Genomic DNA, 15,382 nt, shown 5'->3' on the forward strand with positions numbered 1-15,382 from the left:
ATAGCTTAGCCTTCTCAGTCTGAGGCCACAACAAAGTGCAAATCCCAGGATTCCAAACCATGGCTGTTAAAGTTGTGTCAAACTGCATTAATTCTGCGGTGTGGCAGCAGCCTGAGCGTTTGATTTATTATTATTATTATTATTATTATTTTGTTTCTTACCCATCTCTCCTGATGGCTCAAGACGGGTTACAACATAGTTTAAACACAACCATTACATAAAATATTAAACTACATCTCGATGCAATATTTATATAACAATACATAGGACAATAATTAAATATAAAATCCATGTTTAAAATCCATGATTAAAAACTGCCTGGATAGGCTTGCCAGAAGAGATAGGTCTTCATATGTGTTTTATATTGCTGTCGGATCTCTTCCGGCTGGTCATTCCACAGCCTTGGGAGACACAGGTTCAAATCCCTGCACCACTAGAGAAACCCATTAGATGACCAAGGAAAAACCTACAATCTCTTAGCTTCAGAGGAAGGCAGTGACAGCCCTCTTCTGAATAAAGCTTGCCAAGAAAACCCCAGGAAAGGCTGCCAGGAGTCAGAGGTGACTTGGAGGCGCATAACAACAAAGTGACCCTTACAACAGTTAAGTCGCCAACAGGATTCTACCCAGTGAACAGTGAATTTGTTAAGAAATTCCAGAATTGAACATAGTTCACTCTTGTTTCACCCCGAAAATCCCCTTCTAGTCCCCTCCTTGCTTTCGTCATTTTGGCAGCAGACGTTTGGGTGGAACGGCAGAGCGGGGGAAACACATCATTTCGCTGCTGCTGTTGCAATTGCTGCTGCTCTTATTAAGCCATTGGGAGTCAGAAATCCTGGCTGATCTTGACTGCGGCACATCCAGACATGTAGGAGTTTGGTTCAGGTCTGCCTTTAGCCTGAGCTAGTTGGTGAAAAAGAGGAGAACTCCCTTTCTGCAAGGGGCTTGCAAACCAAAGCGCAAACTGGTGGGATGGTTGGGATGTTGGGAGTGGGACCTTTGCAAAGGAAGCGTGCTGTTTTATGTCTGGCAGCAGAAAATGGCGCGGATTCAGAAAGCGACACACGCACGTGGAGTAGGCGCTGTGTAAATGGTGCGAAGAATTCGCCATTGTGCAACAAAGAAATTCAGCAAGCCATTGCATACGCAAAGGACTGCAGAGCACACTGTTGCACAACTGGCACATTGAAAAGCAGTAGCAATAGCAAATACCTTTCAATACCACTTATCAGTTCACTGAAGCACTCCCTAAGCAGTTTACAAAGTGTAAGCTAATTGCCCGCAACAAGCTTGGTTACTTATTTTAGCGACCTATGGAAGGATGTCATGTTGAGTCGACCCTGGAGCCCCTGGCTAGTATTGAACGCACAACCTTGTGACTGTGAGTGAGTGGCTGCAGTACTGGCATTTAACCATTGTACCACCAGGGCTACCTGAAGAAGCAGCATCACAACCAGCGGCGTTGTGGGTTCAAGTGTGGTACTTGGATGTTTCTGCCTGCCCGGCTTTTTCACTTTTGCCTGTGCCCTAGTGAATGTTTCCCTTTGTCCGATTTGCCGAGTGTGTCTTGCGGTTTGTTCCCCTGCCCACTATGCCTCTGTGGCCATTGAGCATTCTGATTTGGCTCTTGTGCAACTGTAGAATATGCCTGTGAGCGTCACTTTATGTTGCTCTTCTGCATGGGGGTTACATAGCCCTGCAATGGCACATGACTACATGCAATTCTTTATGCTACTCTATGGACTTATCGAATGGAGGCCTGCGTCTGTTGCATTGTGGCGGATAGCTTGCCCCAAATGCATAGTGCAATTTCGGCATGTTTACTGTATATCAGCAGCAGGATGCTGGCAGATGTATGCTAACACTGAAGATGAGGCATGCCAGGTGTGACCAGAGGGAGGGGGAGCAAGTGGCAGGAGACCCCATCCATCGCTAAACATGGTGCCCAGATTTTGCACTAATTCCTAAATTAAATTCCAAATGATACTTTGTAGAGAGACTTGAAAGGGAGGCTGATATCCTCCCTGCTGCCTCCCCCTCTTCCCCAGCTCCAGTTGGCATCCCTCCATCCATTCCATGCCCACCATGCCCACCTCACAGCCAAGAAAGGGAGCCCTGTCAACGTGTCAGGTTTGGTGCGGCTTAATTTTGCAAGCTGGCAGAGTTGAAAGAAAGACTCCCTGGTGGATTGCTGCGCCACAAACTCCTTCGTATAATGAGAAGAAGAAGAGGAAGAGAAGGAGGAGGAAGAGGAGAAGTTGGGAAGAAGAAGGAAGAGGAGGAGGAAGAGGAAGAGGAAAAGGTGGGGAAAGAGGAGGAGGAGGAAGATGGGGAGGAAGAGGAGAAAGAGAAAGGAGATTATGGGGAGGAGGAGGAAGAGGAGAAGATGAGGAGAAGAAGGAAGATGGGGAAGAGGAAAAGGAGTAGATGATGAGAAAAAGGAAGATGAGGGGGAAATGAAGAGAAAGATGAAGAGGAGGAAAAGGAGGAGGAAGATGGAGAGGAAGAGGAACACCCAGCTTTCACAATGTGGGCTTGGTCTATGTATTTGTGGCAGAACCTCTCTTTCCAAATTCTGTCCTGGGCTCCATTTCCGCCGCCCGCACCCTTCCTGGTCCAGGAAGGAAAGATGCCAAACAACATTGGCCTGGATCCTATTATTATTACTCTACAGCAGCCCTACTGGATCAGTGCCATCGACCGATCCGTGGGCTCCTCCTTCTGCAATTGATTCAACGGGTCTTCTTCCATTTGGACTAGCCAACGGGATTTCTGCCATTGCCCTTTAAAAGGAGATAAGCTTCTTTGAAACATTACCAGGAGACCATCTCACTTTTTCCGCCTTCGACAACAGCCCTTGTAGCCAAAAGCCGAGAGACACGTAGTATGTCTCGGCCCAGAATACGTTGTGCGCTTCCTTTTAAAAACCACATTTTCTGCCTTTCTTTCGAAGCGGGATCCCTGCGAACATTTTGGGTTGGGTTTTATTCGTGAGCTGCTCTCTTCTCCCTTGAAACCTTGGTGCCCAAGCCAGCAAAGGAGAGAGGTTGGCTTGGAGCAAAGTTTCGTCTCTCGCTGCCAGGCCTTCAAACAACGCCGGAGCTCACAATCCTTCCTTCCTATTCCATCTTGCTCCACAGGCATCAAAAAATAAAATGGAAATAAAAATAACCAGCTTCAAGGCCAATGGCAGGCCTTGGAAAACACGTTTAAGAGCGAAAATCTGGAGCAATGTTTCACTCGGCCCCAAATGTACTGCCGACGAATGCGTTCTCCAGCTGAGAAGAGGAATGTTGCTCAGGAAAGACATTCATTGGGGGGGGGGGGGGTTCAGCTGACTCACTGCAGTCGCTCACCCCCCTCTTTGTCCCTTTTTCCTCTCCTTTTTCCCTTCTCTCAGCCTTTCCTCCTCCTCCTCCTTGCTGTTGTTTCTGTCCATCTCTCTCTCCTTCTCTTGCCAGACTCCATAAGGAAGCAAAAATATCGATTTGCGTTGTGCATGCAATCTGGAGATGGGAACCTTGCAGTGGATTGGCGCCTGCAAAGATGGGCATAAAAAAGGTTGGGTGGGCAGCCTTGGAGGATTTGAGGATATCAGGGTCAGCCATAGGAACCGGTGGGTAGGTTCCCTTTCTCCGGAGATAATATTTGAAGCTTGACTTGACCATTGGCTTTCTGCCATAAAATCATAGAGTTGGGAGAGACCCCAAGGGCCATCCAGTCCAACTGCATTCTGCCATGCAGGAACTCTCAGTCCAAGCCGTCCCTGTGACAGATGGCCATCCAACCTCTGTTTAAAGACCTCCAAAGAAGGAGACTCCCTCACTCTCCAAGGGAACATGTTCCACTGTCAAACAGCTCTTACTGTCAGGAAGTTCTTTCAAATGTGGAGCTGGAATCTCTTTTCCTGCAGCTTGCATCCATTGTTCTGGGTCTTGTTCTCAGGAGCAGCAGAAAACAAGCTTGCTCCCTCCTCAATATGACATCCCTTCAGGGCTATCATATCGTCCCTTAACCTTCTCTTCTCTAGGCTAAACATCCCCAGCTCCCTAAGCCGTTCTTCATAGAGCTTCATGGTTTCCAGGCAGGTCCTTCACCATTTTTAGTCACCCTCGAACATCCTTTTTGAACTGTGGTGCAAAAATCGTGGTGACATTAAAAGGTGGGGTGGGGGGGCATCCTGCGCAGAAAGGCAGGCTAGTGCATCGATCAGGTTCCAACCACAGTAGATCCGAGTTTGAATGTGTACCTTTTTCAAGAGGTTGGAGGGGTCCTCTTTCTGAATCCTATCTTGAGCCCCATATTGAGCCAAAGGTGACACAGGGGCAAGTCCCAATAATTCAATGGGTCTACTCTACTTGGGGGCTACCAGATGGGGTGCCTGTAGTTTTAACGGTTGGGTAGAAGTGGGACTCTTCAGCAGATATTGTGTGTCACACAACCAGATAACAGTTAACCTCTGCTAAAATTCCCTCTTCTACAGAACTGTGGAAGACACAGGAGCCCTCTCCAGTTTTCAGTCTGTCAACCCTACTAGGTACAAATACAGCAAGCTATCGATAAGATTCAGGCTTTAAGGGCTTCAAACTACACATCCCAGGCCAGTCTTAGCCTCGATATTCTCACAGATGACTCCTGGGGTGATGATGGAGAATGTTCTGCATTTCTTTTAGGGACCCCCACCCCGACTTCTCTGTCGCAATTTCTGTTTGCAACATGGGTTCAGAGCAATCCCTCTGACAGCTTGTTCTCATTTGGTAAACAGATGAGTGAAAATCCAGAAGAAAATGGTATGCAATTTTCCAAAGATGAATGCATGCTAGCTAGGGAGGTGAATCTTGGCTTATTTCATTCTGGCATGCAGGAATGAATCATTTCCAAAGTTTCCTCCCTGCTCTGGATAAGATTGCAAGGGTTTGTGTGCCGTTTAAAAAAGAAGCAATCCTTTTTTTTCTCAATTTCGTTATTTTTTTGTGCGTGAAAAATTCATTTGCACAAGACCCTCTTGTTTTATGCACCAAAAATGGGTAATTTAATCCCTTTTAGTGCAAAAACCAATACTTGGGCATCGAAAGAATGGTGTTGTGCAGGAAACAGTCTTTGGTACAATGGCTCTTAATGGTTTGTCTTCCTAATCTTTACAATTAGGAATGTTAATGTTTGTGATGGGATGATCTCTTTTCTAGTGATTTGAATCCATGGGTTTGTATTCTAGTCTAAAGTGACACCCTTCCAAGCCAACATCCTCCATCCTTTACTCAAGCTGTCATGGCTGCTCCAACCAGCCGTCCTGTGTCTGCATGGATAGCCCTTCTTTCTGAGCTCCTGTCTTTGATTTCTTTGTTCCTTTGGTCCTTCTCTTTTGCAGACAGGAATCCTTGTCTCTTTCTAGGCTGGGACAAAAGCATTGCATATACACAGCCCCATAGGGAGAACTTGGGGGGGGGGGGAATGGGCCCAGAAGAGGGGGAAGCAGGTTTGCTGAGATTCCTTGGCTGGAGAGGAAAGCAGGCTTTGGCTGTCTTTTAATTGAACTGTCTTTTCAGGGAGATCTATGCCTTCGTCGCATTCCTGGGGCTGGTGCACTTTGGGGAAACCCAGGAGAAAGATGCATTAGCAGCTCTGTCCAACAGGGAGAGAGGGAAAGTATTGAGAAGCAATGGACAATGGAGTTTCCACAATGGAGCCCTATGCGCCCAAAGGAGGGGTTTGCACTCCAGCAAAGTTCGTGCTGAAATAAAAGCTGCTTATAGAATCATAGGACTTTATCACACGAGGGAAATTGGAAGGTTAACCAAAGGGGTCATCTAAGGTGTTTCACGTAATTTTGCGAAAGATTTTCAAACGACGTCGCCCCCAAACGGAAGGTAATCCAAATGCAATCGTGAGACATCCCAGGAATAGCTGAATTCGGAAAAATATCGAATTTATAAATCCTTTTCCACTGCGAATTTGCAGTCAATTCACATTTGCGTTAGTATGAAACACATCTCCAGTTCGGCCATGGGATTGCTGTCAGCCATGGGATCCTGTCCTCCCTGCGCATGCGCAAACACACTAATTCGAAATGAAGAAGCCAACGGGTATGTACTCATCACATGAGTTCATTCGCATTCGCATTTCTTCCTCTTTCGGATGGACACTGTGTTTGTCTGTGCGCGTGATAAGCTATAATGTAATTTCTTGCATTTTTGGATTGCCCCCTCCCCTTTCTTCTTCTTTCGGGATAGTGATGCATTCTTCCATGTGAAAAAGTCCATAGAGTTGGAAGAGATCCCAAGGGGTCATCCAGTCCCACTTTCTGTCCTGCAGAATCATACAATCCTGGAATTGGAAGAGACCCCAAAGGCCAACAATGATGTGGACAGGAATTCCAACCAGAAAATAATCTCTCAAATTGCACAAATGTACATTTTAACGACTTTATTATTCTATATAGTTTTGTTATTTTATATTTTTAATTTCTTATACAAATGTGATATGGGTCGAACTGCATTAATTCTGCAATGCAGATGCAGCCCAAGACCCAAACCGCTACCCTAAACTGGTTCTTTGCGCTCTCTTTGTACTGTTGGTTTTGCTTGTAAAGAAGGGCGATTTAAGACTTCCCAGCAAAACAAGGAATGCATGTGAAGTTACATGTCCTCCCCCCTGCAACATACACACAACATGCCTTGATATGAAACCTGCACACTGTCAACACAACCCCAGTTGGAAACGCAAAAGCAGGTGTGCTCCCTGTTCCCCAGTGCAATGGAGAGCAGCAAAACCCGGGACAGTTTTATTGGTGCTGTTTTCCTAATAGGCGTCTGTTGTAAAGAGCAGACAGATTCCAGATGGTTGATGCACCAATTGTGAAGTGTGGCGGTTGGGAGATGCTGAAGTGGGAGTCGGGAGGGAGAAAGAGAGAAAAGGAACACAGGTTTGAAGAGCATGCAAGCCAAAGGCTTACAAAGCCATAAAGACAGGATGGTGGGGACACAAAGGACAGATCTTCTCCATTGTAACCAGATTATAGGATCCTGAAATCCCCAAAGAGATGATAATCTCTCCAAGTGGCTATGTAAAGCAAAGGTTTGTCTGTTGTGCGCCTTCAAGTCCTTTCCGACTTATGGCGACCCCAAATTGAACCTATCATGGGGTTTTCTTGGCAAGATTTGTTCAGAGGGGATTTGCTGTTGCCTTTCTCTGAGGCTGAGAAAGTGTGACTTGACCAAATGGAGTTCAATGGCTGAGTGGAGATTCAAAGCCTGGTTTCCAGAGTTGTAGCCCAATGTGCAAAGCACTACATTACTAAATAAGTGCATAAATAGCGTGCGAGGGCTCATACTATATTCCAGCACCATTCACACTACACAACGATAGTGCCAATCACAATATACTATACAGTGGTAGTGACAGTCTGGGCACACTACACAATGATAGTGCCAATCTCTACACACTACCCAATGATAGTGCCAGTCTCTACACAGCGATAGTGCCAATCTCAACACACTACGTAATGATATTACCAATCAGGGCACACTACACAATGGTAGTGCTGGTCTCTACACACGACACAATGGCAAAAACAAGGTTTGCTTTTGGGAATTTATATTATTTTTGCAATATTTTCAAGCCATGGAATCAGTGGATAAAAAATCTGTGGATCCAGACTGTACTGATTAAAAAAAAAAAGCAAGGTGAAAAGGTGGAAGGAGGGAAGAAGGGATGAGGGAAATATATGTATGTATGTATGTATCCATTCATTTGAATCTTCTTCTCTCTTCTCTCTCTCCGCAGATATCCAGGCCCAGCCATGCAGTCCTTCCGCGAAAGGTGTGGTTTCCATGGCAACCAGCCGAACTACCAGCCGACTTCGGCGCAAGATTCATCACGCCTGGAGAATTACAGGCATCAAAGCCAGGCTGGGCCGCACTGCGAACGCCAGAGGCTGGTAGCCAAGGAGTACTACAGTCAGCCCCAGCCGCCGCAGCCACCGCCACCACCGTTGCCGTACCCAGGCTACGGGGAAAACAGCGCCGTGGACAAATACCACCGTGGGAGTAAGCCCTTGCGGGGCCAGGCGATCCCTAGTCGGCCTCCATCCTTCCCAAGCTACGCCATCCAGGAGAACAGCCCCTACCCAGCCCGCTATTCCGGCGAGGAGAGCTTGCAAGGCTGGGGTTCGCCTCAGCCACAGCAACCTCCGCAACCTTTGCCCGGAGGAGTGGCCAAATACGAGGAAAACTTAATGAAAAAGACGGCCGCTCCTTCAGGTAGCAGGCAATACCACGAGCCGGGCCCTCAGCTCCCCTTCCGGACTCACTCCTTGCACCTCCAGCAGCCGCCTCCGCCGCCACCGTCGACTTTGAGCTATCCTAAGCTCCCGAGGCAGAAAATCCAGAATGAGGTATCTTCCCCGATGCCGTTTCCACAAGGGGCTCACTTTACCCAACATTCGCAGTCCTTCCCGGCCTCCTCTACATACACCTCTGTCCAAAGCGGGAGCCAAGCGGCTCATTCCTACAAAAGTTGCAATGCTCCCTCAGCCCCGCCGCCGCCGCCGCCACCACCGCCGCCTCATGAACGGAGTCTCGGGAACGCCGCTAATCTGTCCTCTGGGCAACGGGTCCAGAGCTTACATGGCTACCAGCCTAACCGAATCAGTTATGACCAACAACAACAGCAGCAACAGCAACAGCAGCAGCAGCAGCAACAACAACAACAGCAGCAATCCATGCAAGGCAGACACCATGCTCAGGAGGCCCTTCATTATCAAAACCTTGCAAAATACCAACATTATAATCAGCCAGGACAGAGCTACTGCCAAGCGGACGCACCTGTGAGGACACCAGACCAGTATTACCAAACTTTTAGCCCCGGTTCCAGTCATTCTCCGGCCCGTTCCGTTGGTAGATCCCCATCCTACAGTTCGACTCCTTCCCCTTTGATGCCTAACTTGGAGAACTTTCAATACAGCCAGCAGTCTTTGAGTACAGGAGCGTTCCCAGCCAGCCTCGCCGATCACAGCCCTTTCATGCCTTTGTTGAACCCTTCGCCAACCGACGGGGCAAGTCCAGACACTCAGCCCCCCGGGAACTGCAAGAACTTGCCGAAGGAAAAGATGGCTGAGAACCTCTTGTCAGACCTGAGTCTTCAGAGCTTGACAGCGCTCACCTCGCAAGTCGAAAACATTTCCAACACCGTCCAGCAGCTGCTTCTTTCCAAATCCACAGGGATGCCCCAGAAGAAAGGGATCAAAAATTCACCCAGGACACCCGAACAGCTCAAGGGTCAGCATTGCAGCCCCGAAAGTAATAATTATTCCACTGAGCAAGCAGGGACTCCGCACTCAGACCCTCTTAGCACGCCACAGTCAGTCCATGCTGAAACCCAGGATGCTGATTATATGAGTGGATCTGAGGAGCAACTCGAAAGAGGGTTCCTCTACTGCAATCAGAGCCGCAGCCCGGCCCGTGTCAACAGCAACTCCAAGGCAAAGCCCGAGTCCGTCTCTACTTGTTCCGTGACTTCGCCAGACAATGCGTCAACGAAGTCCGACGATTCCTTCCAGAGCATCCACACCAGCCTCCCGCTGGAGACTTTCACCAAATTTGTGGCCAACGAAAGGGATTGCCCCAGATTGCTCCTCAGTGCCCTTTCTCAAGAGGAGCTTGCCTCTGAAATTATTGGCTTGCAAGACGCCATCAATGAGAAAGCAGACAAAGGCTGGGCCAGTTCTCCAGCTCCAAACAAAGACCCTGACAAATCCCCCTTCCACTTGGAGAATCACAGAACCTGCCTGGATTCTGTGGTCAAAAGCCCGTGGTCCAATCCGGGGGACTCCAATACCCTTGCCGAACCCTTGAAGTTAGACAAAGCCTTGGGAGGGAACAATGGGAAGAATTTTACTGAAGAGGTATATGATAACCCCCAGGTGGCATTTACAACAGCGGAGACAAAGAACTCCCTAAAAACCACCAGCTCAGTAGGCTACAACTCCAAACCCAACATCTCAGTGGCCACCTCCAGCTCAGAGGCCACAAGTTTCAGCTGCTATTCGAACGCCACAGCCAATTCGGTAGGATCTGAAAGTGCCATGGAGAACTTCGACTGGCCAGATGAAAACCTCAGCGACACGTGGAAAGAACTTGGGTCGAGTCTCCAAGCGTCGGATCTTTCCAAAACTCTGTTCTCTAGCAAACTGAGTGAGACTTCCGAGGAGAAAAAAAATGCCTGCTGCTTAAGTCTTTGTGATACAGAGGAACCGGCTGGATCTGAGCAAATGGAAGGTTTCACTCAGCAGCAGCAGCAGCAGCAACAACAGCAACAGGAGAACAAGGGCGAAAACTTAGCATACGATGAGGCCACCAGAGCAGACAGTGAGCGATGGCTAGAAGACACCACTAGGCAGTCTTGTTCTGGAGGAGACTTCAGCGAACTCCCAATGATGTCCTCTCCAGACCTTAAAGAATCTGATTTGGAACCAGAAGAATACTCCTCTTTGTGTGAACTTGCCGGTTCCGAGCAAAAGTCTGTGACCTATGATGCTTTCACACCTAAGCCAGCAGAGAATGTCCCTGCCCTTTCCCTCCAAGACACACCAGGCTCAGCAGAGGAGACAACCAATGCTGTTGTAAAAGAGAGTACCGCTCCTTCTTCGCATCTCTCCGACCAATCCGTTATCCTCTTAGGCCCAACAGTGGGCACAGAGACGAAAGTGAAAAGTTGGTTTGAATCTTCTCTCCATCACTTGAAGCCCGAGGAGGAGACCTTGGGGGTTGAAAATGCCCTCTCTGATAAGGCAGAAGCATCAGTGACCTTGGTGGGGAAGAAACCGATCTCGCTGGAAAAAAACCCAATAATATCTGAACCGACATCCAGGGGTAAGAGCCTTCGCAGTAAGAAGGTCTCCTGCAGGCTGTCGGGAGGAGAAGAACCCATCCAACCCATGTCCAGCCCTTGTACAGGCATCCAGGCAGCTGACATGGTGGCCAACATGTGCCCTGGCCCAAACAATCTGATCGAAATGCCAAGTAAGAATCCTCATGGCCAAACTCCCCGGTTTCCAGCGGAAGGCTTACCGGCTAGGATGTGTACCCGCTCCTTTACTGCACTGACTGAACCCAGGGTGCCGGATCCTCTAGAAGGTGCAAAGACCTCGGCTCCTCCAGAGAAACTGGGCAAGAAGTCAGCTTGTGTCCTGAAACAGAGAGCCACGTTCAAAGCTAGGAAGCCGAATGGTAAGCCCAGCATCCCATCTCCCATGCTGGTCCCAAATCTTATGCCGAACGAAGACCCTGCTGGACCTAAAATCAAAGAAGCCAACCCTTCAGAAACAGAAGTGAAGGATCAACAGTCCATGATCCTTCGGTCCAGAACTCGGACTCAGGAGGTCTTTAATGCAAAGCGGAAGAGAGAGAAGGGTACTATGGATACCCAGCTCAAACCACCCAAGAAAGTTTTTCCAAACCACCACCTGCTCGGTTCCTTCAAGATGAGTCCCCAAAGAAGGTCTGAAAGGGAGAGCAAGCTGGGCAAAAAGGCAAAGCTTCCTAAAGCCAGACCTGAAATGGTGGACAAGGTTTCCGAGAGACCACTCCATGCCCTGAAGAGGAAGTCTGCCTTCATCCCTCCGGTTCCTGCTAAAAAAAGGAACCTGGTTTTGAGGAGCAACAGCAATGGCAGCAGCACCGTGAAGGAGGAGAAGCCAGAAGTCATGCCTGTCCTGTTCAAAAGGATGCCGTCGGCCAAAAAGGCCAAAACGAAGCCCTCTCCCAAGAACCTCTGTGAAGCCATCCTCAGGTCTCCTCAGGCCAAGGAGAACCCCGGAGTTTGCCTCAAGATCAGCTCTCGGGCTGCCTTCCAGGGAGCCATGAAGACAAAAGTGCTTCCTCCAAGGAAAGGCCGAGGCTTGAAGCTGGAAGCCATCGTCCAGAAGATCACCTCCCCTAATCTGAAGAAGTTTGCTTGCAAAACGGCTGTGGCTGCCACTGCCGCCACCGCCATCTCTTCTCCTGTCCCCACCAACAGCAGCAGCAGCAGTAGCAGCAGCAGCAGCAGCAGCAGCTCCCACAGTAATCCTCTCAGCCCTTCCCTACCGGAGAGGGAGCCGGCCTCAAAGAATGCAACCATAACCCCAGCGGCGGGGGAAGCCAGGCCATTAAACCAGGCCGTGTCACAAAAGGCTCCCGCTGCTCCAGCCGCCGAGCAATTATGCAGAAACCCGAACAACAGATCCTTCAGAGGAAAACTAATGAACAGTAAGAAACTGTCCTCCAACTGTTTCAAGGGTGAGGCCTATTCATCTCCCGAGACGCTGCAGCACGGCGGCGGCAGCATGGCTGCAAGCGGCGTCGGCCTGCTGCCCAAGAAAAGGAACCGAAAAGGGAAAGTGGCCGTCTTCCGAGTTGCTAAAAATAGTAGCTTGGAGAAATGCCCTCACCTGAGCCCGGCTTTGCTTCTCCCATCCAGGGAGAAGTCAGGGGTGGCAGCGGCTGCGGCAGGAGGAGGAGGAGGAGGAGGGAAAGTGGAAGAGGGACAAAGGGAGGGGAAGAAGCCAAAGGCTGAAGACAAAGCCTTTGGCAACAGCGAGGCCTCTGATGGAAGACCCTCGCAGGCCCAAACCAGGGGCCAGAAGCAGCGAGCCAACCATTCCAACTACAACGGCTACACCAAGAGGCAAAGGAAGCACCTCAACCGCCGGAAGGCCCAAAACGTGCCCTCAAGGTGTAAGAACCGGGCCAAAAGGAGGCACCGGCAGCAGGCCCCTCTGCTGAGCCCCGCCGAGCCCGAAATTCGGCTCAAGTACGTGTCCTGCAAGCGGCTGCGGACGGACAGCCGGGCGCCACCCTTCTCCCCGTACGTCCGGGTGGAGAAGCAGGGCGATTTCGTCACCACTTGCACCGTGGTCAACTGCCCCGCCGATGAGGCCAGACTCCACAACGACCAGCATGCGGTGTCTTCTTCTTCTTCTTTGTCGGCCCAGGCTGGGTTTCTGGGCGCTGCCTCCCTGCAAGCCCGAGCCATCCTTCCTCTGTCGTCCACAATGCACCTCGGCCCGGTGGTCTCCAAGACCCTCAACGCCACCTGCTTGGTCTGCTGCCTGTGCCGGAACCCAGCCAACTACAAAGACCAGGGGGACCTCTGCGGGCCATATTACCCGGAGGACTGCCTGCCGAAAAAGAAGTCGCGGCTGAAAGACAAGATCAAAGTGGAGGGGCTGAGCGAAGAGCCTCCCTCCCCTCCCCTCCTCAAAGGGACAGATAATAATTGCGCAACCAGTACGTTGGGTGGAAAGCCGCCAAGGTTGGACAGTGGGGCTGACTCAGCGAAACAGAGCACGCTGCGCTCCAGTTCGAGGGGGATGTTTAGGAAACTACAAAGCTGTTACTGCTGCGATGAGAGGACAGAGGGAGAGGAAGCAGCAGCCGCAACAGCAGCAGCCACAGCCGCCGCCGAAAAACCCAAGAGGCACGAATGCGGCAAAGCTGAGTTGTCGCCGCTGGATCCTGCTGGAGATACGCAGGAGCACTGGGTTCACGAGGCCTGCGCAATATGGACAGCTGGGGTTTACCTGGTGGCAGGGAAGCTCTATGGACTGCAGGAGGCAATAAAGATGGCCGCTGATTTGGTAAGAGTCGCTCCCTTGCTTTGGAGCAAACCACATGCACAAAAACCCCACAGAACCACCTAGTGCTCAGTCAATGCGCCCACCATGGCTACACAAAGCAAGAATGAGAGTCTCAGCCCACATTTGGGAATGCAGAGAGAGATGAAAGGGGGAATGAAATAAGGAGTAACAGTGGGGACACCAAAGTTGTGTTGTTTGGCTTCGTGGAGAGGTATTTTATTGTCTGTTTGCACATGGTGGGGCGGCCAAAGACTCTGATCCAGTCCAAGTGATCTTACTACTGCCACCTGGCTAGTTATAGATTAGCTACAGAGGAGTTGTGGTTTCAGTTTTGTTTTTTAACTCCACCTTCACACATTAATATATATATATATATACACACACACACACACACACACACACACACATACATACACACACACGCACACACAGCCATCACTCCACATTTGTGGCTTTGATTTTTGCAAATTCGATTATTCATGGATTTGATTGATATGTTCTCTCGAGGAATCTCTAGCTCCTCCAGCATGACTCTGCCAGAGGTTGACCATAGAGTCACACTGGAGGACCTAGAGATTCCTAGAGAGAACAGGCATGTGTGGGTCCTCCAGTGGAATCCTTTGGTCAACGTCTACCAGATGTTGGTCGTGGTGTTGCAATGGAGGACATAGAAATTCCTAGAGAGGTGTTCTCCCAGGTTAAAAAAGGGGAAGTTTTTATTTGTAGATGTTTCACTTTCACGGGAACCCTGTGCCCCTAACCCCAGTGAATGTGGAGGGACCACTGTATATCCTTGTTTAGGAGCATCTGACAAGTACATGAAGGGAGCTCGGCTGCAGCAGAACAGAGATCAGGGGTCTACGTGTTTTTGCAGTGCTTGATAATCTGACATGTTTTCTCGCAGACAGTGAGAGCTGGCCTTTCTCCCTTGCTGCAGAGTTTGCTTGTCTCAATTAAAGCAGTTGCTTGGTGAGAGTGGGGTACTAGGGGAGCATCGGGCACAGCGCGTATCCGTCTTTGTAGCATCCCATTTCCTTCTGCTGTTGACACAGATGAGCCAGCTTCTTGTTAGTGACATACACATGTGTATGCCCATCTTATCCCTTGATATGCCTTTTATTATTATTATTATTGCAAAGGTTGGTACTCGTCCGTCTGCAACAACAAAAGACCACCCCCTTGACTTACCATAGTACTACTGCAACTGTGGCCTTCCATGGCCATCCAATGATTGGTGAAGAGCAAGGGGGGGTATTTTATTTTTATTATTTTATTTATAACCCACTTTTCCCCCAGCATCGGATGCAACGTGGCATACCTTATACTGGAGAAGCATCTGGTTATGTCCCTGTAGCCAGAGGCATTACATGATTGCCTCGTCTTCTGACACCTGCGGGGGTCCTCCAGAAGTTTCTGTGGATGATGCATTCATTCGATCCATAGGGAGAGGCAAGCTAAAAATGATGATGATGATGACGATGACGATGATGATGATGATGATGATGTATCTGACTACAGTGATGATGCCAGTCACTTCTCCAATCCCTTTCCCAACTCTTCACCAGCCATTCATAGGAGTGTGGAGATCTGTAGTGCTTTACTGATGGTTGGGGATAGAGCAGATTGTGGAAGTGGAAGGAGACAAGGGAGCTTTGAGCATGATGACTCCCTATGGTGCACCTTCTGCTACGGATTACCCAGGGCTTGGGAGTAACCCATCAAACTGATGTCATGAACTTTAATGAGTTATTCGAGGGAGGCAACATGG

General features: G+C 49.4%; 1 protein-coding gene across 4 annotated transcripts in view; it reads left to right on the top strand.

Annotated features, from left to right (window-relative positions):
* RAI1 (retinoic acid induced 1) overlaps window positions 1–15,382 on the top strand; it is a 120,505-nt gene that overhangs the window by 91,314 nt on the left and 13,809 nt on the right. For all 4 annotated transcript variants that reach the window (XR_016282448.1, XM_089539633.1, XM_089539634.1 and 1 more), the window contains one exon: window positions 7,782–13,614. Coding sequence is in view for 3 of the 4 variants with exons in the window: in XM_089539633.1 (XP_089395759.1) it covers window positions 7,798–13,614 (5,817 nt within the window). In the remaining variant the exon portion in view is untranslated. The remainder of the gene's footprint in view (window positions 1–7,781; window positions 13,615–15,382) is intronic.

Source organism: Sceloporus occidentalis, unplaced genomic scaffold, assembly GCF_023333645.1.
Source record: "Sceloporus occidentalis isolate IW3139 unplaced genomic scaffold, rSceOcc1.0.p SCAF_10, whole genome shotgun sequence".
In the NCBI taxonomy this organism is placed as follows: Eukaryota; Metazoa; Chordata; class Lepidosauria; order Squamata; family Phrynosomatidae; genus Sceloporus; species Sceloporus occidentalis.